The following is a 23,673-nucleotide window of genomic DNA, read 5'->3' as shown; positions in this document are numbered from 1 at the left end:
ACCTTCTTCTGGGGCTGGATCCCCATGGGCCCCACTGGTTTCCCTTCCTTGAGTTCCCACTGAGTGGCCTGGCCTGTGGGTCAGCACCCCTGCTTGAGGCAGTGCTTGGGCCACATGGACACTGGAGAAACACGTAACCTTGCCCTCTCCTGGTAGGACATTGACCTTGTACTGCAGGAGTGACTGGTTCCCAGTCAGGAATCCACTGTGTTCCTTTTTGGTGTGTCTTTTAGTCTTGTCTTCTCAACTTGATTAATAAAATAGTTGAGCACAGGAACTTGATTTATAGTGAATCCTTTTTATTACCAAGCATGATAGCTCTTTTAAAAATACTTTTCTTAAGAAAAATAGCTTAATTATAATTTAAAAAGCCATGAAATTCATTATAAGGAATTTGTAAAATACAAAAACATACAGAGAATGTGTTATTTGGAAGCCTAGAGAAAACCATTGTCTGTATTTTGATACATTTCCCTTTGTTTCATTGTTTTCACTGGGAGAGAGGGTATGTGTATGTCTGTATTTACAACTTTTCTAAAAGCTTAAAGTTTGTACACAGTACGTACAATTTTGTAACCTGCTTTCTCCCACTTCATATTATATTGTGATTATTTTCTTACTTTACCAGATATTCTTCAAAGATATTTTAATAGTTGTATAATAGTTCACTGCATGTCTATTTACTTCTGATTTTTAGCTAGTTGTTTTTTTTTTTTTTTGCGGTACGCGGGCCTCTCACTGTTGTGGCCTCTCCCGTTGCGGAGCACAGGCTCCGGACGCGCAGGCCCAGCGGCCATGGCTCACGGGCCCAGCCGCTCCGTGGCATGTGGGATCTTCCCGGACTGGGGCACGAACCCGTGTCCCCTGCATCGGCAGGCGGACTCTCAACCACTGCGCCACCAGGGAAGCCCTGATTTTTAGCTAGTTTTATACCTAAGGCTGAAAAAAACACATACTTCTTTGACTGAAGTTCTGAGGCCATCTATGGATTTCTACAAGTGGAAATGTTTGGAGGCTCCTTAGGAACTACTTTTTGATTGAACTTGAGAATAAAAAAGCAGTTGTAATTTCCCACCAGCATTCTGTTTCTTTTTATACAACAGACTTGAGTTTGGTTTATCTTAAACCATCTTGATTAGTTTAAGTATGGTGCAGTAACTTTCTCTTGCAAAGTTTCCTGGAACTGACTTAAATCCATCAAATGCTTCTGTCTTTTGTTTTCAGATGGGTGATCTACAATGACCACAAAGTTTGTGCCTCAGAAAGGCCCCCTAAAGACCTGGGCTACATGTACTTTTACCGCAGGATACCAAGCTAAACCTCAGACGTACAAATTGGCGAGAAGAAGCCATATACCTTTTTAATTTGCCAAAAAAAAAAAAAGTAAGAAGTTGGGACAGCCAGACATGAGGGAGTACATGGGGTATTTATAGTTTATTTAAAGAACATCATTTGACGCCTTCTGAAGCAGAACCGGGAGGAAATTTCTATTAGTGATGATACACTACTGTAGATAATTTTTCTTTTTATAAATGTTTAAGAAGAGGATGGTTATAAAAAAAAAGTATTCCTGTTGCTGGTGGGGGATCTGCCACTGGTGCATCAACAGCAGGAAGTGCCGCCAATCCTCTGTTCTGCTTTGGGGGTCGGCGGTAGTGGCCTCCAGAGGAACCAAGTAATGGGGCCAGTCGTGTCGCCTACCCACCGTAAACAAAAAGCCCACTTTCGTTTCATATCGAAAATCAGTAACTGGGCTGGGCTTTATTTGTGACATAAGTTTTTTTCATGACACACAATGATTTCTGACCTCTCCATGTAGAGTAGATTAGAACATCTATAATGAAAGATATTTTTAATTTAATCATATCAAAATTCATAATACGAGTGTGTGAATGTGTGTGAGAATGCGACTGAGAGTGTGAGACCTTTATAGTCAACTAGAAAATCTGTGACGGGTTGGTTTTTAAAGGTTAAAATAGTTGATAGTAAGCATAGCTGGAAAAAGCAAGTCAATATTTTAAAGAAACTCTAACTCAGGAACAGTTTAAAAAATTAGTTCCCCGCTTAGATTTTCAGGCGTCAAAAGGCGTCCCTTTCAGTGCTGTCCAGAATTCAGTTGGGTTTGTGACATTTGGTCGTGTGAACGCAGATGCCCCCAGCAGCACAGTGTTGTTCTTTGCCAAAGGTAGATGAATTCTGTTTCTCAGCAGCCCTTCCCCCGAGGCATAGTCATGTGTACTGTTAGTTAAAATAGCTGATCTCTTCTTACCATGACACATGACAACTCGCTGGAATCATGTTAAGTGCCCCAAATTTGTCTGTAATTTTCTCATCCCCAGCTCTTTGCTTGTCTTCATTTCTATGTGTTCTGGGGCCAGAGTCTCATCTCTGCCCTTTGTTGGCTAATCACCTCCTGACTTACCTTCACTGCTTATCTGCTGTGACCAACAGTGTGATCCTCAGCAGTTTAAGGGTTTCAGGTGCAAAGAAACTATATGACATAATGAAAGACCATCGTTTCCGTTTCGGTGTTTCAGCATTTTAGTTGCAACCTGGGATTAAATCAGAGTTTCAGATGTGATGAAAAAGTGGAACGATAGTGCTCTGTAATTTTCCTACTGCTCTGTACCAAATGCTAGGGTCTCTGGAATTTCTATTTCAGATTATTCAGTCAAATAAAAAAGGACTTATTGCTGTCTGCTTAATATGCATTTGATTGGTAGAAAGGATCTTCCTGGAGACTGTAGGAAAATAAAGTAGAACCAACTGGGTGAAATATAGCACAGAATTCCACAATTCTGTGAAGTCTGGAAGTTGGATTATGACATGTGAGTTATGAACAATCAGGGTTCTGGTTATGATTGGGGCCCTTCTCACAGGAGACGTGAGCAAGGGATGCAGAGCCCGAGGCCTGTGGCCCGTGGACCTGGGTGCGGCCCGTAGCTGGGCAAGTCCCTCATCTTTCCTTATGTGCACAGTGGTGTGATGACCCCCTGCCCTCTCTTTCCGACTGTGCTTTGTGGACCTGGAGAGATCTGATCGCTGACCATTTGAAGAGCAGCAGGTGGTGTGCCCAGTGGGTGGGCCCTAGTAGAGCATGCTTCCTCTCGTCTCTCCTCTGACGTTTTCTTCAGTTCGGGAACAAATGAGATTGGCAGAAGGAGGGAGCTCATGGGGCAGTAAATCTCTACTAAACTCTGCCCACTGGTGTCACCTTTTCACATTGTCTTGGACACCTCAAAGCAGCCCCGCTCGGTGACACGAGTCCCTGATTCCTGCAGAAACCCCCATGCTAAGCAGCCTTACGGAGTCCCGTTTCCTTAGGGCTGTAGTACCATAGAATAGTGACTCCAAACACACATCAAAAGTGACTTCTTTTCACCGCTGTTACAAAGGGAAGGCCTTTTCTGGGGGTGGGAGGGGGATTGGGGCTTTGGATTGAAATGTGGACAAAGTTGGCATGTGTATTTTGAGCAAATTAAAAAATTTTATAATAAAATCTTACAAAGTGAACGGTGTAAAGTCAGTATATAAGATTGCAGGCTCCACATTACTTAATTCATTAAGCAGAAAAAGAAATTTAGCCCTTTTGATACCTAAACCTATCGTAAGAAAGTGGAATATGGCTGCCTTTTTTTTCTCCTCACAAGACAAAGGGCTATTTCTACAAGGCAAAGTTTTGTATATGTGCTGTTCTTTATTTCAGATTGAGAGTTGGGAAAACTGGAGCAAATATTGGTTTTCTTTCATGCTTATAAATGTATTTGTATGTATATCTTAATATATTCAAGGCAGGCTTCCCTGGAATCAGAGTGTGGAATATACTGCTTAATTTTACACACGTATGTCGAGATTATTTATGACTAAAAACTGGAATAATGTGTGTATTTTGTCAACTGCTCATCAGCCTGTTAGGCGTCTTCTGTGTGAGGTGTGGTGGTGTAATTGTGAAAATTCTCACTGCGTGGGTGTATGTGTGAAAGAGAGCACTTTCTTCCTGTAAATATCTTTTGATATCCGTGTGTGCAGAATCCTGATGAATGTGTCTTTGGAAGATACAGCGTATCAAAGTTTTTGTTTTGTCAATTGATCTAAATGCCCACACAACTAATCGGAAATCCAGTTTGGTTCAGATTGGGATGTTTTTTTCCAAGGGGAGAAAAAGTATGGGGGAAGGACTATTAAAGAAGAGTCATGTTTTAATGCCATTTTATGTCAACATTGCTTTAATGTTCTGAATTGACTTGCTGTTTTCTCCCACCTACAAGAGAATGTGCTTGCCATTGCCCCGTGTTCACCGTGGGCTGTAGGGCGTAGCTTGAGCCTGCTACTCCCAACATTGTTTTTTCCCTTGACCTGAACTGGATGGAGCCTTACCTGCAATTCATAGTGCGAGCACCTGCATTTGTAGCCCGACTCCACTTCTAAGTGTGGTGGGGCCGAGTCGCTTTACCTCTCTAGGCCTTTTTCCTTAAAATGAGTGGGTTAGACCAGATAAGCTCAGAAGTCGCTTTCTGCTCTAGCATTCGGTTCTATTTTTATTTTCCTGCAGTTACTACCTTGGTCAGACATGTAAGACGCGAGGGATCACATAGAGGTTCGATGTTATGGTTCTGGTTTGTTACAGCTTTCGCACCCCACTTTAGAACCTGCCTCGTTTTTAGTGTTTGCCACCCCAACTTCTACTCCCAATTTCTTGGGGAATTACTTTCTTTGGTGATTATCCCATTTTTTTCTCCCACTCCTGAAACTCTCCACTTCCCAGTTGGTAAGGTACTTTGTTACCATCTTCCTCAAAAATGAAAAATCTATTTAAAACACCACCTGCCCTGACAAACCTCAGAACTACCTTCCACTAACTCTGTAACCTTTCTGGAGTATTATCTTATTCTAGTTGAGTCATAGCTATGATCCTCAAATAAGTTTTTCTACCACAGAAAGGATGTCTTTTCATCTGGTAGGCATCACTGTTGCTAAATGACATCATCCGTGTGGGCCGTCAATGGGGAGATGGCCAGTGTTGGGGACAGGATAGGGGGATAGGATTAGATAAAATGTGATTCTATCCTTCACCTAAGGTCAAAAATCCTAGGTTACAGAACAAGATTCTGTACCCTTAAGTTGATGTATAAGATCGTCCACACAGTGCCATGGAGATTCCCTACTCAGTAAATCATCCTGAAAGAGTTTGTGTCATAATTCTCTAGACCTGTGCTGTTCAGTACAGTTGTCCATGGCCACATGTGGCTAATGACCTCCGGAAATGTGGCTTGTGCACATTGAGGTTGTGCTGTACACAGGAAATGCACGCCAGATTTGGAAGGCTTGGTACCAATAAAAGGGAATGTAAAATATTGCATCAATATTTTATATTGATTATATGCTAAGATGACCATATTTTAGATACATCAAGTAAGATGATATTAAAGTTTCACTTATTCCTTTTGATCTCTTTTTAACGTGGCTACCAAACAAATTGAAATTAGACACGAGTTGTACTTCTGTTGGACAGTGCTCTCCAAACCAGGTGACGTGAGGAGGCAGCGAGGTGCCGTAGGTGTGGAAGGGGGGGGTCTGCAAAGCATCCAGACAGACAGAAGCAGCACAAACATTTTTTTTGGAGTCGGGAGCAATGTGAGGCACAGAATGTCTTCCAGAAAGCAGATTTTTCTGCATAAGAACCAATATATATATAAGACCCCAATTAAAAACCAAAAGCCAACGAGCCCAAACCCTGTTTCTTCAGCTTTGTCTAGAAGCTGCCAACTCTGCATTTATTTTTCAAGCATCTTCCAGGTGCCAAGGATGTTAGCCACCTGAGGGTGTTGGGCAGATTTGTTTCACTTTGGGCAACATTCTCTTGTGGTTTCTCCTCCCCCGGTATTGTTTTGTCTGTTCAGAGCTGGGTGTGTTGGAAATCTGGCCGCTCCTCCTGGCCTCAGCTGAGGCTGATCCTGTGGCCCGCGCCTGTCTGCTTGGCAGGTTTTGATGTTGGCGCCTGAAAGAGTTTGTGTTTATTTTGCACTAATCACAGTTGTCGTTTAAAATATCTCAAATGTTTTGGGAGACTATTTGCCTGTGATGGAAAGAGAGATGGATGATTTATTGCTTCAATTGTTTTAAAATTAAAAGCTATTCTCACAATCTGAGGTCCCTTTATGGCTCTCTCTCTTTTTTTTTTTTCTTTTGCAAAATGCCACGTAAACCGATTCTGCCTTTTGCAGGTTCTTATCCATCAGTGGAACAGGTAACTTGAGACAGTGACTAATTTTATTTCTTTTCAGGGTTTCTTTGTGTGGCCCCGAGGCTGCCAGGTCCCATCAGTAGTGGAATATCGTCGATGGCACGATGTTAACTCTGTGAAGGAGGGAGGGGCAGGGTAGGTGGGAGTCTGCTGTCTTTCTCTACTGGGTGCCAAGTTGAATATTGGAATCGATTGTGAGACCTTTCTGTGGTTCCCTGGCTCTCAGTTTGCTGGTGGCTTCCTTAATGCAGATATAAGCAAAGTCAACACTAGTTGCATCAAGGGATTTCAGCATTTTTATGACATTGTGTTTCTAGGCTGTAATGAGTTTCCTATTGCTGCTGTAAACAAATTACCACAAACTGAGTGGCTTAAAACAATACATTTATTAGGTCAGAGGTCTGGAAATGGGTCTCACAGGGCTAAAAGCAAGGTGTTGGCAGGGAAGCCGTAGGAGAAAATCCATTCCTTCCTTCTTCCAGTTTTGGGAAGCTGTTGGCATTCCTTGGCTCATGACCTCCTGAGAGCATTGGCGTCACTCCGGTGTCTGCTTCCATTGGCACATCTCCTTTACTGGCTCTCCTGCCTCTTTTTTACAGAGACCCTCGGGATTACATTGGGTTCACCCAGATGGTCCAGAATAATCTTCCCATCTCAGGATCCTTAACTTACTCATAGCCGCAGTGTTCCTTTTGGCATGTAAGGTGATTAGGATGTGGATGTCTTTGGGCGGTGGGGGGGGGGGGGGCTTATTTTGCTTACCATATAGGCTAATTACCACTTAAAATATGTTTATTCAGTGCTTAAAACTTTTAAAAGAATGAACCAATAATGTATTTTTAAAAATCCAAGTGAAGTGACTGACATCAGTGTTGTGCCATCTGTTTTGGTGAGGGAGTAAGAGGAGAAGGAAATGATGGGGGGATAGTGAGGGGTTGTTTTCCATTCAGAGAATTGTAAACTTCTAGGCCAGTGTTTGCAAGCCAGCTGCTGTTTACATTCACTTGATGTATCCCGTCGTGTCCAGTGGGAGAGTTTACCAGTGTGTGTATGTGCCGTTTGAACTCATGGTCCAGCTTTTCAAACGTCGTCAGTGGCAAACTTCAGTCACAGTGGAGAAATTTAACAGGAAAATGGTGAGTAATTCTCATCCCCATGCAAGCAATTATTTAAAAATCTACTTTCATTGAGGTAAGGAGGCAGGGTGGGATAATGGCCAAGGTAGAAGCATATAGACAAGTTCAAATACCTGTTCCCAGCCCAGACTAGCTGTGTGACTTTGGTAAGCACTTAATATCCTGAGACTCAGTCTTCTCATCTGTTCAGTGGGCAGAATAAATACTTGTGATGAGTTATGTAAAGCATCTGACAGTCTGGTGGACACAGGATATTTTTACTGTGGTATTTTATGTCATCATTTTAACCCATATAGCGTTTTGACTCTGCGGAGGTTTTGACCCATTGTTTCAGTCTAAAACAATTTTTTAAAAATAATCAATTATACCAACATTGATGACTTTTTTTTTCAAAAGTATTTTTCTGGAGATAATTCCATTAAGCAAATTTATTTTGTTCATCTGTATAGCACGGTTCATCATTCAATAACTACTAAACATCTATGTGCTAGGCATTGTTTTTCTTATGTATCAGTAAACAAAGTAGATATGGGTCTCTCTGCCCTTGCTGAGTTAATTTTCTACCAGGGAGAGGCAGATACTAAACACAGGAAATAAGTAAATGATATGTTAAAAGCTGTTGAGTTCTATGGAGAAAAGAAGATGTAGATCAGTGGTGGAGGTGCGGGTTGAGGTACGAAATCAGGTACTCAGGGGAGTGCCTGATCAGGGAAGGCATCATGGGGAGGTGAGATTTGAAAGAAGACTTGAAGGAGGTGAAGGCGTCATCCAAACGTGTTTAAGGGAAGGATATGCTCGGCAGAGGGACAAGCTGGAGCACTAGCTCCGGAGTGGGAAAGTATCTGGTATGTCAGAGAAGCAGCAAGGGGACCACTGTGGTTGGGAGGGAGGGAGGAGTGGGGGAGACTGGTGGGAGAGGAGGAGAGAGGGGGCCAGATCGTCTGAGCCCGGGAGGCATTGGAAGGGCTTGACTCTAGGGTGGAATGGAGAGCCATTACAGGGTTTTGAGCAGAGCAATGACCTGCTCTGACCAAAGTTTCAGGGAGATTGTTCTTTGTTTAGCTTAGATGACAGGAGGGCAAGGACAGAAGTAGGGGCTACTGTGGTAGGCAAGGGGAGAGGATGATGCTCAGAAGGATGGAGGGTAGCAGTGGGGGTAGTGCGGACAGGCAGATTCTGGGTACATTTGAACGTAAGGCCAGTAGAATCTCCTGACGGATAGGATGTGTGGGGTATGAGGGAATGAGAGTAGCTAAGGCTGCCCTTGAAGTTTTTGTTCTGAGCAATTGAATGTAGTTGCAATCAACTAAGGCAGGAGGGTGTGGTGAGGTTACAAGTGGTGGTGGGGAAGGATGGTCAGGAGTCCGGTTTGGGGCAAGCTGAGTTTGAAACTCCTATTAGACCTCCGTGGCTGATGTTGAGTAGGAAGTGGGACATGTCCAACTCTGGACTTTGAGAAGTCTGGACTGTAGATATCAAATTGGGAGTGGTTGGTATCTAAGTGGTTGTTTTTTGTTTTGTTTTGTTTTTTTGCGGTACGCGGGCCTCTCACTGCTGTGGCCTCTCCCGTTACGGAGCTCCGGACGCGCAGGCTCAGCGGCCGTGGCTGACGGGCGCAGCCGCTCCGCGGCATGTGGGATCCTCCCGGACCGGGGCATGAACCCGTGTCCCCTGCATCGGCAGGCAGACTCTCAACCACTGCGCCACCGGGGAAGCCCTCTAAGTGGTATTTAAAGCCATGGGCATGGGTGGGATCATCAGTGGAGGGAGACAGGAAATAGAAGAGGTCCAGGGACTGAGCCCTTCAACGTAAGTCGGGGAGAAGATGAGCCAGCAAAGGAGACTTGGGACGAGTGACCACCACTGTGCACAGAAACCAAGAGAATGGTGCCTGGAAGTGGAAACCAAGTGAAGAAAGCATCTTGAGGAGGTGAGAGTGACCAAATAAATGTGATAGGCTAAGTAAGATGAGTTCACTGTGAGATTGATCCACTTGGAGTCATGTGTGGTCTCCATGGGAACAGTTTGGGAGGAGAGGCATTGCAGAAAATGAATGCAGACAACTCTTTGGGGAGTTTTGCTACAGAGGAAAGCAAAGAAAGTGGGGTGGTGACTGATAGGGGAAGTGGGTGGGGCTGAGAGAAGTTCTTCCTTTTAAATATGAGAAATAAGATGGTCAAACAGAAAGTACAGTGTGGAGGATGTAGGAGGGCGAGGGGAGAAGTGCTGATTCGCTGTTCTTGAACAGGCAAGAGGTGATGGAATCTGGTGCCAAAGTCAGAGCTAACTTTAGGCAGGGCCTGGAAGACCTGTGTGGGGATGGGAGGGAGGCAGAGACCCAAGTGCAGATGCCACGGTGAGGAGACTAGGAGACTGCCATGAGTCTGGGAGTTCTTTCCTGCCATCGTTTTCTAGGAAAGTAGGAAGCAAGATGCCCAGCTTAAGAGGGAGTGTGTGGGAGATGGGATTTGAGGAGAGAGGAGAAGGTAAGAAGAGTCACCCAGTTGAACTCTTCCCAAACTTTGACATTTTCCTTTCTATTTTAATGAACTTACTTTGTTAACAATTCTGTAAGTTTTATAAGGACAGTCTGTCATCAGTTTTTCAGTCCTCATCAATTTTTCTCTATTATAAATTTTGCTATTGCAAATTCCCCTTTGCAGCCATTATTTCCACTGGATCCAGCTCTACCAGGTCAAATTTTGCAAATCTAAATTTTGTCAAGACGATTTTGTTGTTCTTTATCAATTTTTAACCGATAGCAAATTTTACTATGAGCAGGGCTAGCCATTGTCTTGGAAATTTCTCTCAAGCCTACTGTTTCCCAGGTCAGTTTTTGCTGTTCTTTTAGTATTAAATGTACTCTTTAGTCTGTTGTTAATCTCTAAGACCTTTTTTTCACCTGGCACAGTTTTTGAGATTATGTTAATTATTTGCAGAAATATTAATTATGGACTGGATACAATTATCAGTAGAGCAAAGGCTTAGGACCTGGGTGCCCGCTGAAGTTAAAACGGCAAAATAGAAACACCCGGCCAAGGAATCCGGCACATGGTAGGTTTCAGCAAATGTTTGCTTCCTTTCTGTTTCCCTTTCAGAGAACTGGGCCTGGGAAGGCTGTACTGCCTGGATTCCACTTTTCTAAACTCAGTGGGCAAACTCAAGCAGGGCGCCTACTGAGAATCAGTAGTTTAGTTCCACAGGGCAAAATACTAAAATTAACCATCGGTGCCTAAAGTTCTGATTCCTTAAGATGATTACCAGGCGGCATTATTGGTTATGTGGTGTAAGTAAAGGAAAAATACGTCAGTCCTTTGTGAGCCCTAAAGTGCTGGCTAGATGAGGTATTACCTTAAGGCGCCCTGTAAGGAAATGTAAAAAGAACTATTCAGACCTTGGTCTGCTTTTGAATACACACACGGAGTGAAGCAGCTATTTGAGGAGATTAATATTCATGTTTAAAAAGTGGCGGGGGCGGGCTTCCCTGGTGGCGCAGTGGTTGAGAGTAATCCTGCTGACGCAGGGGACACAGGTTCGTGCCCCGGTCCGGGAGGATCCCACATGCCACGGAGCGGCTGGGCCCGTGAGCCATGGCCGCTGAGCCTGACCGTCCGGAGCCTGTGCTCCGCAACGGGAGAGGCCACCACGGTGAGGCCCGCGTACCGCAAAAAAAAAAAAAAAAGTGGCGAGGGCATAGGAAACATAAAAATGGTTTGAGTTATGCGAGAGGTGGGAAGAGGAGCCGCAGTTCACCACTAGGTAGACGGAACTTTACTGCTTATAGAGTAACAGTGAAACAGGAAAGAAAGAGGTACAGCTTGATTTCACAGAGAAAAGAGAATCCCACCAAGGTTAAGTGCTGCCTCAGGTGGAAAGAGAGGGCAGTGAAGAGGGAGAGCTTGTCCCCAACTCCACTTGGCTGGCTTCTTGTCGTTCAAATCTCAGCCCAAATGTCAGGTAAGAGAAACCTTTCCTGACCACCTGTAGATGAAGGAGCCCCAGTCACTCTCATACGTTACTTGCCTTGTTCTTCTAGCGCTTTGCATTGCAGCACGTGGCATTCTTATTTGTTAAAGTATTTGTTGAGCTCTCACAGAAATCTAAGCTCTTCAAGGGCTTGATTTGATTTAATTTCCACTGTCCTGCACTAGAACAGTACCTGTACTTAGTAGGTGCTCAAATATTTGACTGACAAAAATAAAAAGACCCTAAAACAAATATATTTTAATACTTTTATTCTAAAAAAAAATCACAAAATCCAGTTGCAGGTTAAATAATATTTTAGTCTTTAAAAATTAACAAAGGAGGAAGATCTTTGTTTTGTATCTAAAAGTGCATTCCTATTTCCAGATAACTTATGCAAAATCATAGGTAGTGATATTCGATAAAAGGACCTTCTAACCAGTAGTACAAATTGGATTCCATTTGACTTGAAGCAATTCTGATCCCCATATCCCATTTTGAAAGATTTCTGAAAAGACCTTGAAGCCACGAAGTTTATTGAAAACATAGTTTAAAATTGCACAAATATACAATTTAATAATGTGAAAAAGGAAGGGCATGCTTCCAATAGTAGTACAAAAATACTACCTTAATCTTGGTACTTTGCAAATTATAAGCCAATGGAGTAAATTAAACACATCAATATGATAAGAGATTTTTATGGTAGTAATTTTATTTCAAAGAGCAACACAGGGGAATACTAAGATGAAATCTTAATACCCAACAGAGTTGTGCTGTGATATATAATATTTCACTAAATACACAGGTATGTTATCATGTAGTATGCCAATAACTTATGCTCCCGCTTCCACTGCCATTAATTTACTATAGGTCACTTAATTTGGATTGGTTTTAATTTAAAAACTCAATGTAAACATTTAAGGTTAAATTTTTTTGTTATCTACTTCAGATTAAAAATGAAATCCCAAGATTTTAAACATTATTGAGCATAAGGAAGCATCATAGAAGAATTTGTCTCAAACAGTATTTTAGCTTAGATATGCAATATTCATAGATATACAAAATATATAGAAATATCTTTTCTAAATAGTTAATAAATGCTTTTTATAGTTTGTAAAAAGTTTACTAAATTAATCAGATTTTCAACAAATGTAAACAAATTTGGGCAATGAAAATAGAAGAGGGTTTGGGTTAGATGATTAGATGATATGGGGATGGGGAATTGAAAATAATTAGTAAAATTTAGGTTTGCTGTATTTCCTTTACTGCTAACACATTCAATCATGAACATATTTCTCACGTGGTACAATTCTTTTGTGGTATTTTTATATATCTCAGTGAAATACTGAGTGTGTATATTCTTTAGTTCTTTTTGTGTCGTACCATTTTCCTCTCCAAGAAATTCAAAGACAAGACACACACACACACAGTTCTTTGGTGAGCAAAGAACTGCCTCATTCTTTTTTTCATCTTAATATTATTTTGAGTGCAGGTTTCTCAACCTTGAGAACCTTGAGTGCAAGTGTCCCAATGAGCCTGTCAGGGTTTTGCTGTGACATTCTACAGTGCTACAAGAGTTCTCTCTTGGAGAGCAGTCCTAAGAAAACAGTTCTGAGATTGAGGATTGGGGCACTTGTTTCCAGAATGTTATTCGGGTATGTCTGCAGAGGGTACCGGTAGCGGAAACTTGTATTCAAGGCAAAATGGAGAGTTATGTGAAATCTCACACTTTTTTTCTCCTCTTAGCTGTTTAATGCCTCCACACAACGGTCTTGGCTGGGTGCTTGGGGGATTCTGTCTTGGAGCTCATCTGCATGTGTGTTGGGGTGTAGGGTACGAAGTGGTGACAAAGCTGTCGCTAACTAAAGACACCCCCATTGTCTTACTGAGCTCTGTTCCCTCCATTTCTGGTTTCCTTGTCCTTATTTTTTCCGGAAGCCGGGGCCACAGAAAAGGTCAGTGGGAGGACTTTAGAGTTGGTTCTGAGTGACCGTGAAATCACCTCATCAACCCTGAATTTCAGTGCTTTTAGACGGATTGACCAAGTCCAGTTTCTCAAGGGATGTGGCCCAAGTAGCTCACTTACCATACAAATAGGGCCGTGTTGAGGACAGTGGTGTGACAGACACCCCACATACTACGTGACATTTGTGGAAATTAAGGCCCCATGTCCACTTTGCCTTATGATGGTTTTCATGTACCCGACGTTACCTTAACCTCCCCACCTTATTTAGAATGTCAGCATTTCTAAATTAGAAAAGCTCGAAATGCACTATTCAGAATTTAGAACCCCAAACTGTGCTGAGGCAATCAACATGATTTTGTTCAGTAGCATTCAGACAGGTGGATTTTGTTTCTGTTTTGCATCTGTTGTGCCTCAGCCGGTTCTTAAAAATCGTTTGGATGTCTAAAGACCTGGACTCCTCACAGGATTAGGTTGGCACTGGCTGCAACACTGCATAAACCAGCCATGTGAATCTCAAGGACAGGATATTTAAAAGCAAGTAGAAAAACTAGAACACAAAGTTCATGAACAAGTTCCTTGTTCAGAAGCAAGGAAATATAAGCTAACCTATGAGACTGACTTAATCATGCACTGGGTAAATTTACATTCAGTAAAGTTATTTTGCATGCTTTGGTTAATATATATCTGAGTAGGCAGATTTGCAAGTGCTAATGCATGCTTTATTTTGGTATGTGAGGTTATATGTTTCATTTTTTAAAAACTGCCTTTTTACAAACCTTATGCCAGAGTTCATCTACAAACCCTCTTAAAAAATATATAGATGTGTCTACTTCTTAGTTCAAAACAGTTTAATTTCAACCAGTTCTATAAATACTGAAATGATCAGGAAATGGTGCAGTAAAATCTGGCGAGGGAATACATTTGAAATTATTTTTACAAAGTTGAAATCATGCATTGCATGTGTAATAATTTCTAAAACAGAAGGCCTCAGAAAGATGGCACACAAATTAAGCCTTCAGAATACCCTGTTACTAGAATGCTTCTAGAAGCATTTCAAGAAATAAAACAACCACCACCACAACAACTAACTTATTACAGTCCAGCCGATTCAGGGACAAATGAGGAAGGGACACAAAACAACCATCTTGCTTTTTCTCTCTATTCCCAAGGAGCTCACAGACAAACAATGTTTATGGTACAGAGTTTGGGAGCTCCTGTTATAAGTAGGACTAGCTACAGTTGTATTCAAGTCTACAGTTGTATTCAAGTCTTGCCTGTATAGCACAAATACACTAGAAAGATTTACATGATATTAATGTCTAGACATGGTGCTAAGATTTAACATAATAGTTCCTTCAAAGAAAAGAATGAGGCAAGTGGCAGAAACCTCTGAAAGTGAGTGGGTACTGGACATTCCAACCCAGTTAAGTATCACAAATTTGCCATTCTAGTTGAAATACAGATGAACTGCGAAAGCACAGCTCATAGTTTTCTACTAACGTTTCCTGGTGGATAAGATCTGCCTTTCTTTCAAGGAGTCATCAGGAGTGAGCTTGGGAGAAAGCAAAGGGAATGATGACTCAATGTGATTGGCCCAGTAAGTGGATGCCTTATTTCTCCTTTTCCCTAACCCTCCTCCACCTCACTGTGAAGGTACAGGAGCACATAGAAATAGCTCACTAGACACAGTTATATTTTGAAATTCAGCAATGATCACTGGCTTTCTCTGCATTTTCATTCCATTGACTAGTGAAATTGGTCCTCAAAAGTCACGTTTATGAAATTGAGTGGTCATTCTAGTAAAGTATTACCAACTTCTAAGAGATCTTAGGCTATTTATTACTCAGTAACACAAAAGATACTCAACGCCTTCCCAGAATGCCCCAGAAGGTAACCCAAAACACCCTACCTACCCTTTCAAATGGAAAGAGTAATTTAAATGACAATTTCACACCATGGAGATAAGATGCCAGAAAACAGTGCTGCCTTAAAAAATGTGTCACAGTTAAAAAAAAATGTATACAATAAAGACTGTTCTAAAATCTTGCTACTTTATTTTTGGTGGTGCCCTGATTTCTATAAACTTTCATGTGCTTTCTAGTAACTGTTTTTATTAAATTTTGTTTAAAAGTCTCACTGTATAAATGAATTTATTTACAAAACAGAAACAGACCCAGATTTTGAGAACTTAGGGTTACCAACAGGGAAACATGGCAGGAGGGATAAATTAGGAGCTTGGGATTAAAATACACACACTACTATACATAAAATAGATACCCAACAAGGACCCTGTATAGCACAGGGAGCACTACTCAATGTTCTGTAATAAGCTATATGAGAAAAGAATCTGAAAAAGAAAGAATATATGTATAACTGAATCACTATGCTGTACACCTGAAACTAACACAACATTGTAAATCAACTATACTCCAATAAAATAAAATAAAAATCAAAAAAGTATTATTGAAGGAAAGGTATCCCATGCTCTTGGATTAGAAGAATTAATATTGTTAAAATTGCCATATTACCCAAAGCAATCTACAAATTTAATGTGATCCCTATGTAATTACCCATGATATTTTTCACAGAACTAGAACAAATAATCCTAAAATGTATATGGATCTGTAAAAGACCCAGAGTTGCCAAAGCAATACTGAGGAAAAAGAACAAAGCAGGAGGCATAACCCTCCCACACTTCAGACAATATTACAAAGCTACAGTAATCAAAACATCATGGTATTGGCACAAAAACAGACATAGGGATCAATGGAACAGAATAGAGAGCCCAGAAATAAACCCACACACTTACGGTCAATTAATCTTTGACAAAGGAGGCAAGAATATAAAATGGAAAAAAGACAGTCTCTTCAACTAGTGGTGCTGGGAAAGTTGGACAGCCACATGTAAATAAATGAAGTTAGAACACACCTTCTCACCATGCACAAAAATAAACTCAAAATGGCTTATAGACAAATATAAGGTGTGACACCATAAAACTCCTAGAAGAGAACATAGGCAATACATTCTCTAACATAAATCGTACCAATGTTTTCTTAGGTCCGTCTCCCAAAGCAATAGAAATAAACAAATAGGACCTAATCAAACTTATAAGTTGTTGCACAGCAAAGGAAATCATAAGCAAAGCAAAAAGACAACCTACACACTAGGAGAAAATATTTGCAAGTGATGTGACCAACAAGGTCTTAATTTCCAAAATGTACAAACAGATCATACAACTCAACAACAAAAGAAACATTCCAATCCAACAATGGGCAGAAGACCTAAATAGACATTTCTCCAAAGAAGACATCCAGATGACCAACAGGCACATGAAAAGATGCTCAACATCAATAATTATTAGAGAAACGCAAATCAAAACTATAATGAGGTACCACTTCACACTGGTCAGAATGGCCATCACTGAAAAATCTACAAATAACAAATGCTGGAGAGGGTGTGGAGAAAAGGGAACCCTCTTGCACTGCTGGTGGGAATGTAAGTTGGTGCAGCCACTATGGAGAACAGTATGGAGGTTCCTCAAAAAACTAAAAACAGAGTTACCATATGATCCAGCAATCCCACTCCTGGGCATATACCCAGAGAAGACTATAATCCAAAAAGATACATGCACCCCTATGTTCATAGCAGCACTATTCACAATAGCCAAGACATGGAAACAACCTAAATGTCCATATAAAGAAGATGTGTTACATGTATACAGTGGAATACTACTCAGCCATAAAAAAGAACGAAATAATGCCATTTGCAGCAACATGGATGGACATAGAGATTATCATACAAAGTGAAGTAAATCAGAGAAAGAAATACCATATGATATCAGTTATATGTGGAATTTAAAATATGACACAAGGGGAGGAAGGGATAGTTAGGGAGTTTGGGATTGACATGTACACACTGCTGTATTTAAAATGGATAACCAGCAAGGGCTTACTGTATAGCACAGGGAACTCTGTTCAATATTATGTAACAACCTAAATGGGAAAAGACTTTGAAAAAAAAGAGATACATGTGCTTGTATAACTGAATCACTTGCTGTACACTGAAACTATCACAATATTGTTAATCAACTATACTCCAATATAAAATAGAAAGTAAAAAAAATGGGAAAAAAGATACAAATCAAAAGAGAAACAGACTCAGACAGAGATCAGACTTGTGGTTGCAAAGCAAGGTAGTGGGAGAGGGATGAATTAGGAGTTTGGGGTTAGCAGATGCAAACTATTATATGTAGAATGGATAAACGACAAGGTCCTACTGTATAACACAGGGAACTATATTCAATACCCTGTGATAAACGATAATGGCAAAGGATATAAAGAATGTATACATATGTATAACAATCACTTTGCTGTACAGGAGAAACTAACAGATCATTGTAAACCAAATATACGTCAATTAAAAAAAATATTGGAAAACTCCTTGGGCAACAATTCTGCGCTTCTTGACAGGTAACAGCCTATGAAAATCTTGGTTCTGACTTACACAGGTGTCTTGCAGAAAATCTTACTGAATGCTCTGCACATGATCCAATTATGACGGGAATGGAAGGTTGTCTCCTCTAACGCAACTCTTTGGAGCTCGAAGTTACTTTGTATTCCGAAAGCAAAATAAAACTTGGGCAGCAAAATTTGCCACCACTTAGCAACAATCAAATCAAAACATCCCACATTTACCCTACTGTCAGTCTTTAAATTGTTACTGATCTCATGTAGGTAGTGCCAGCAAGGCTAAGAAAACAGCCTATCGTTATTGCAAAATTCAGTGACTGCTGAAAGTATACAATGACACCATAAATAGAACACGTGTGAAGTTTGCTCCTAATGGACTATGATGGATGCACGTCAGCTGGCCAGCCAGTGAATGCACAGGGATTGGGAGGAAGAACATGCACAGAATGGATGCTATTCTATCGGGGATATTCAAGCAGGCAGCTGTCATGGGTTGGAGACTGGGCCCCAAGAGTCTTTCCCCAGACTGAGTTTCTAAGATGCTAAATTTCTAAAGGATACCGTTTATTCTTTGGAAAATATTGTTGAGTTTTATCTTGCTTCTCAGACTTCAGTGAAGGAGGCCAAGTCTGGGTTGTGACTCCTGCCCAGCAGTGAATGCCTTAATGCCCTGCCTCCTGCTGGCCAGCTGGAGGCATCACCTAGCCCAGGTGGGCTTTGACATGAAGGTAAATGCCTGGCACCACCATAGTGCCCTCAACTCTTTGTCTTTATGAACTAGAATAGGTTATGATGTATGGAAGCCTCAAGTGGTTTCATGTGTCCCTGGGATCCCTTCCTACCCACCGAGACTTCCAACATAACGGAAGAGAGGATTTCTGCCTGTACCTGGAGTTCGATGTCTCAGCATGTATATACATTTCCTCTCCCCTCTCCCAGTAGAAGCTAACTCCCCAATCAATTATACTCTTGACCCAAATGCTGTTTTGCAGGGTAACTATAATCACGAATGTAACCAGCTATTACTAACCAAAGAATATGAAGAAAAAGTTGGGATCAGATTGCTTTGGGGAAGATTCTGGAATAAGGAAGGAGACACAATAAAGAAGAATGGGACAACTTCCCAGGATAAATTACTAGAATTGGACCATCAGTGAAATTATATTTTGGTTACCATTTTGCAAAAAATTTTTCTAATTCTTTAAAAAATGGTGTCTTTCCAACTAATCACCAAACTCCCAACAGACACAAAACGCTCTGAAGAACTGAGTGGAATATAACCAATTAAACATCACCACCAGCAGAAAATTCCTGATGCTTGACAAATGTTCAAAGTGAACGCCAGGCATGCATCTTTCATATTAAACCACTGACATTCAGTGAGGTTCAGCTAGAAAATATTGATCTTCTATCACTTAGAATGCAAAAGGGTGAGCAGTGCAGATTATTATGGAACTAAGAAAACACATAATTTTAAGGAAAAGATGTATTTATCACTTTTAAATACTATTTAAAATGTTAACAATTTAAAAGGAATATTAACTGTGCAGAGCAGTTAGAAAGCAAGGAAAATACGACATTTAAGCAAGTTAATGTTAACTCAGTAGAAATCACAATATCATCAAACTTCCTTCCTGCACAGAATTTGTGAAGAGGTACTACTTTATCTCTTGCTTCAGTTCATACAGTCCCAGAAAAGCATGTGAATAAGATCTGTGTTTGACATACTACACCCCATGTCATATCTGCTTTAAGAAAAACGTTCCTTCAAAACCCTACGCTATGAAAAACTATTTTCAGGAATTGTTATTTGGTCCGTTGATCAAACAAGGCTGAGTTCTCTAATCTTTTACCTCCAGGTTAAAAATTGGAGCAACAAAACAAAACTCCAGCAAGGCAAAAATATTAAAGTGCATATATACAATCCCAGAAAAGTTTTGATTGGGAAGAGCAAAAATTTCTAGTGCAAAAACTGCTTTTGCCAGCAAAGCTCGCTCTCTGGAATCAAAGGGCAACAATAAAAGTTAAAATTGGAACAGGTTTAAGCAATGCCTCTCTTTAGTCAAGAGTTAATATATGTGCATGCACCTTGGCCCAAACTATGTTCAATCTGGTAAAAGGGGGAATTTCAGGGGACAGTTCAGAAACACAATTCCCTGATCCAAGGCAGTGCTTTCTCCAGGTGTCCCATGAGCAAGTTCCTTAGATGTGTCATCAGCTGCAAGTGGGGACAAAACCCCAAAGAACTTGCAATATGCTTGCAGCTTCTGAAGAGTATTCACACGGTTACTTAATCTTGGTTTGTGTCTATCAATTCTTCTTCTGAGCCCGACCTTGACTATATAATGTTTTGTGCTTTTGGATCTGAACAGAGACTGGGCATTGTCTGTAGGAATTCCCTTGGGTTATATCACCATAGCCTTTTGAACATCCATTTTATCCTTTTTGGAATTCATAATGAAATAGTTTTGCGTTTCTCAGTACAATTACACAGATCAGGGATTCTTTTTATTTTTTTCTTTTCCATCAAGGATCCAAGTTGAAAGCTCTCAGGAGGACATCCAGGTCACCGAGATTAGCTGCCTGGAAGAGTTCCGGTTGGTCCATCAGAGAAAGGGCAATTCTGAGGGCAGCCCAGATATTCCCAGAGATTGCAGGATGAGGAACTTGCTGTTGATTCCTGCTCTTTCTTTGCAAACTGAGGGCAGTGAGAAAATTGCTGACCGCTTCTCTAAGAGGGTAGAAAAACAGGCATTTAAAAATGCAACAGATTTCAGAGTTAGCAAACTTAGAAATAAATGAATTAAGTTATCTTAGTCTAAAAATCCTAAATCACCTCTCTGGTGTTTTGGATCATCAGGTGAACAACTTTCTGATTCTCTCATTATTCCTCTGTGAAAAGTCATTGTTAAATATAGTGAAGTCAGAAAAAAGGAGAGCAAACTTTATTTTAGGTATGTCATGTGGGACAGGAAGAATAATAGCAAAACCATTGCTAACTCATTAATGCATTTGATTTTCCCCTACTCCAGGAATGATTTGAAGACTCAATACATCTGCAGATGTGATTTATATAACCAGAGGAGGCATCTGGCCTTACTCAGAAACGAAGTAGCTTAACTTTTCTCATTAGTTTAAGTTTTCTCAAAGTAGGAGGCAGCCGGGCTGAGTTGAGTTTTTTATCAAAGCAGCTGGACTTGGATCCCAGTTGTTTAGCCTTAGGCATATTTCTTCTCCAAGCCTCAGTTGCCCCAGCTGTATTACAGGGAGAATAAAAGTCATTTTAAAGCCTTGCTGTGAGGTGCAGCTGAATCATTTATGTGAAAGCTCCTATCATTAAGTTAGGTCAGTAGTTCTTCATGTGGTCTGGGGATCAGTGAGGTCAAAATTATTTTTATAATAATACTGAGATGTCATTTTACCATTTCACTCTCATTTTCTCATGAATATACAATGGAATTTTCCAGTGACTATATGATGTGTGATATCCCAATAGACTGAATGCATAAGCAGAGGTGAGAATGTGTCTTCTATAAGCAACATATTAAAGAAATTTGTAAAAATGATAAAAGAGTGTCACTCTTCACTAAACTGTTTTGGAGAATAATTTTTTAAATAAAATATATAATTCATGTTAACATGTAATTAGTTTATTTTTAAATGAATCTCAAACTTTTCTCTGTTTCTAATATGGTAAATATTGATAGGTGTAACCCACATAAACAAAAGCCCCTCGAGGTTCTCAATAATTGTTAAAAGTGGAAAGGGGTCCCAAGAATACAAAGTTTGTGACCCACTGAGTCAGATGCTGTCCAGAGGCCTAGCTCCCGTGGTCCATTACCGTGCTCTGTTGCTTGCGTGCCCGGTGTACCGGCCGGGACTGCCCCCTTCAGCTTTCCTGTCACCTAGGAACGTGTAATATGTATCTGACAAACTTGTCTTTGCTAAGAATGAGGCCTCTTTCACTTGTATCTTCTGTACTCTTCTTAAAAGCTTTTCACATACTTGATCTCATTTAATTCTACGAGGTAGTCACTGTTTAGCATCTGGTAAGAAACCATAAAGAAAGCGAGGCTGGATTTCTGATTCCAATGCACACGATCCAGGCATTTGCTCATCTATATTGTTAGATCTGCCCAGAAGTAAAGGGCAGTTGGGGAATGGTTGCGCTGTAGGTAGCAACCTGGGTAATGGAAGGGAGTGTTCTCATCAGCCCTCTTCTGGGTTTCTTGTAATCAAGGAAGAGAAGAGGATTGATAGCAGATGCACACGGAGAGTTTACTTTGGAGGCCCTTTCTGGCTTCCTCGGCACAGGAAGGCAGCTCGAATGACAGTGACTCCAATTCCTCTCATCATCCTAGGCCTGTAAGAACTCTGGGGAAGGAAGATGCTGGAAGGCCCTCCTGCATGCCCTCCTGCACAGGCTGCTCCTGCCCCGATGTGTGGCACTGGTCTCCGAGGGCCGTGGAGAGTGACAGAATAGTCGAACCTGTTAGCCTCGTCAAGCAACTCCAGGTTTTCTCACGAAGATAGTCTAAACCTTTTGCCCAGCTTGAGAACTCAAGAGGCCTTTGAGGGGACTCAGAAGACTACGTGTACAAGTGGGAATAGTTTTCAAATGCTACACACATATATGTATGAATAAGTTTAAATTGTTTTAAATGTTATGTCACGATTAATAAAAAGCACATTCATTTAAAAGTATTCTTCATTTTATAGTAGCTCTCCCTCATTATACTAATACTAAAAACATCACATATCAAATGGGATGAGATTTCTGTTTTTAATTAAAAAGAGGTCCTCACTTTTGAAAAGGTTAAGATTTTTTTGTCTAAGTTCTACTTTGAAGTTCCTACTGACAAAAGGGTAGCATTTTAAGCTCCACCCAGGTTTCACGCCAATTTCCTCTCCTTATTTCAATTGTATACAGTAGGAGGAGAGGGCTCGCCTTTGACTCTGTACAGAACGTGTGAGATGACAAATAGCGCATGTTATAGCTACATACACAGACACCTGCGGTTCTTGAGGGAGAAGCCCCAAGACTGGTGGATACCAACTCCTGGCTTTCTTCTGGGCCACATCTCTATTGAGGGTTGTTATTTCCTAAGCACCCACTTATACCGCAAGTGAAACTTATTTTCAGAATGCATTTAAGGCTTATGTCTCTCTTGATGGCCTTTTTTCTCAGGAAAAAATGCAAGATGTTTATTACTTCACAAAATTTCCCGTATTCTACATGACAATAAAAGACCCACACATTTTAGCCAAAACACTTTGCTATTCCAAAGTATCTGTTTGATTCAAGTGGACAGACTTAGCAAACAAGAATACAGGATGCACAGTTAAATTTGAATTTCAGATAAACAATGAATAATTTTCAGTATAAGTACATCCCATGCAATATTTGGGAAATACTTATCTTAAAAACATATTTGGTATTTATCTGAAATTCAAATTTAGCTGGGCATTCTGCATTTTATCTGGCAACCCTAAAATTGACTTGCTCTTATACAGGAGACTTTCTGCTTGAGATAAAAAATTCACACCTCAACAAAGTTTGTCCATTTCTACCTATTATGGATTTTCATGGCCTCCTGCAAATAGTTGCCCTACTGAGTCTTACATCTGTGAATGTCAAGAAAATATTTTATTGGCCCCTCAAGTATTTTTTTCTACACTAAGGAGTTACAATTAAAACTCATCCTAAAGCTTTAGAAAATTTACATGCTAAAGGAGGCCTTTCTAAAGCTTAATGTGTAAACCAATGAAATTAGAACACTCACTCCCTCATACCATACACAAAAATAAAAAACTCAAAACGGCTTAAGGACTTAAATATAAGATATGACACCATAAAACTCCTACAAGAGAACATAGGCAAAACATTCTCTGACA

General features: G+C 40.6%; 2 protein-coding genes and 1 long non-coding RNA gene across 10 annotated transcripts in view; 2 read left to right on the top strand and 1 right to left on the bottom strand.

The window, feature by feature from the left end:
- The window catches only part of USP13 (ubiquitin specific peptidase 13), a 121,022-nt gene extending 116,814 nt beyond the window's left edge, over positions 1 to 4,208 (top strand). The window contains exon 21 of the mRNA XM_060011089.1: positions 1,225 to 4,208. Within this exon, the coding sequence (XP_059867072.1) occupies positions 1,225 to 1,318 (94 nt within the window). The 3' untranslated portion in view covers positions 1,319 to 4,208. The remainder of the gene's footprint in view (positions 1 to 1,224) is intronic.
- A 4,958-nt stretch (positions 4,209 to 9,166) lies between these two features.
- LOC132424909 (uncharacterized) lies at positions 9,167 to 22,458 on the top strand. 2 transcript variants are annotated; one of them, XR_009519303.1, is made up of 3 exons: positions 9,167 to 9,310; positions 10,320 to 10,434; positions 22,140 to 22,458. It is a non-coding gene; the product is annotated as an uncharacterized lncRNA (long non-coding RNA). The 2 variants fall into 2 exon arrangements; XR_009519304.1 differs by lacking the exon at positions 9,167 to 9,310 and adding an exon at positions 10,170 to 10,208.
- The window catches only part of PEX5L (peroxisomal biogenesis factor 5 like), a 250,634-nt gene continuing 242,073 nt past the window's right edge, over positions 15,113 to 23,673 (bottom strand). For all 7 annotated transcript variants that reach the window (XM_060011086.1, XM_060011088.1, XM_060011081.1 and 4 more), the window contains one exon: positions 15,113 to 20,509. In XM_060011086.1, the coding sequence (XP_059867069.1) occupies positions 20,305 to 20,509 (205 nt within the window). In that variant the 3' untranslated portion in view covers positions 15,113 to 20,304. The remainder of the gene's footprint in view (positions 20,510 to 23,673) is intronic.

Source organism: Delphinus delphis, chromosome 4 (assembly GCF_949987515.2).
Source record: "Delphinus delphis chromosome 4, mDelDel1.2, whole genome shotgun sequence".
Lineage (NCBI taxonomy): Eukaryota > Metazoa > Chordata > Mammalia > Artiodactyla > Delphinidae > Delphinus > Delphinus delphis.
The sequence above is the reverse complement of the archived record's forward strand: the minus strand, read 5'-3'. Positions and strand labels throughout refer to the sequence as shown.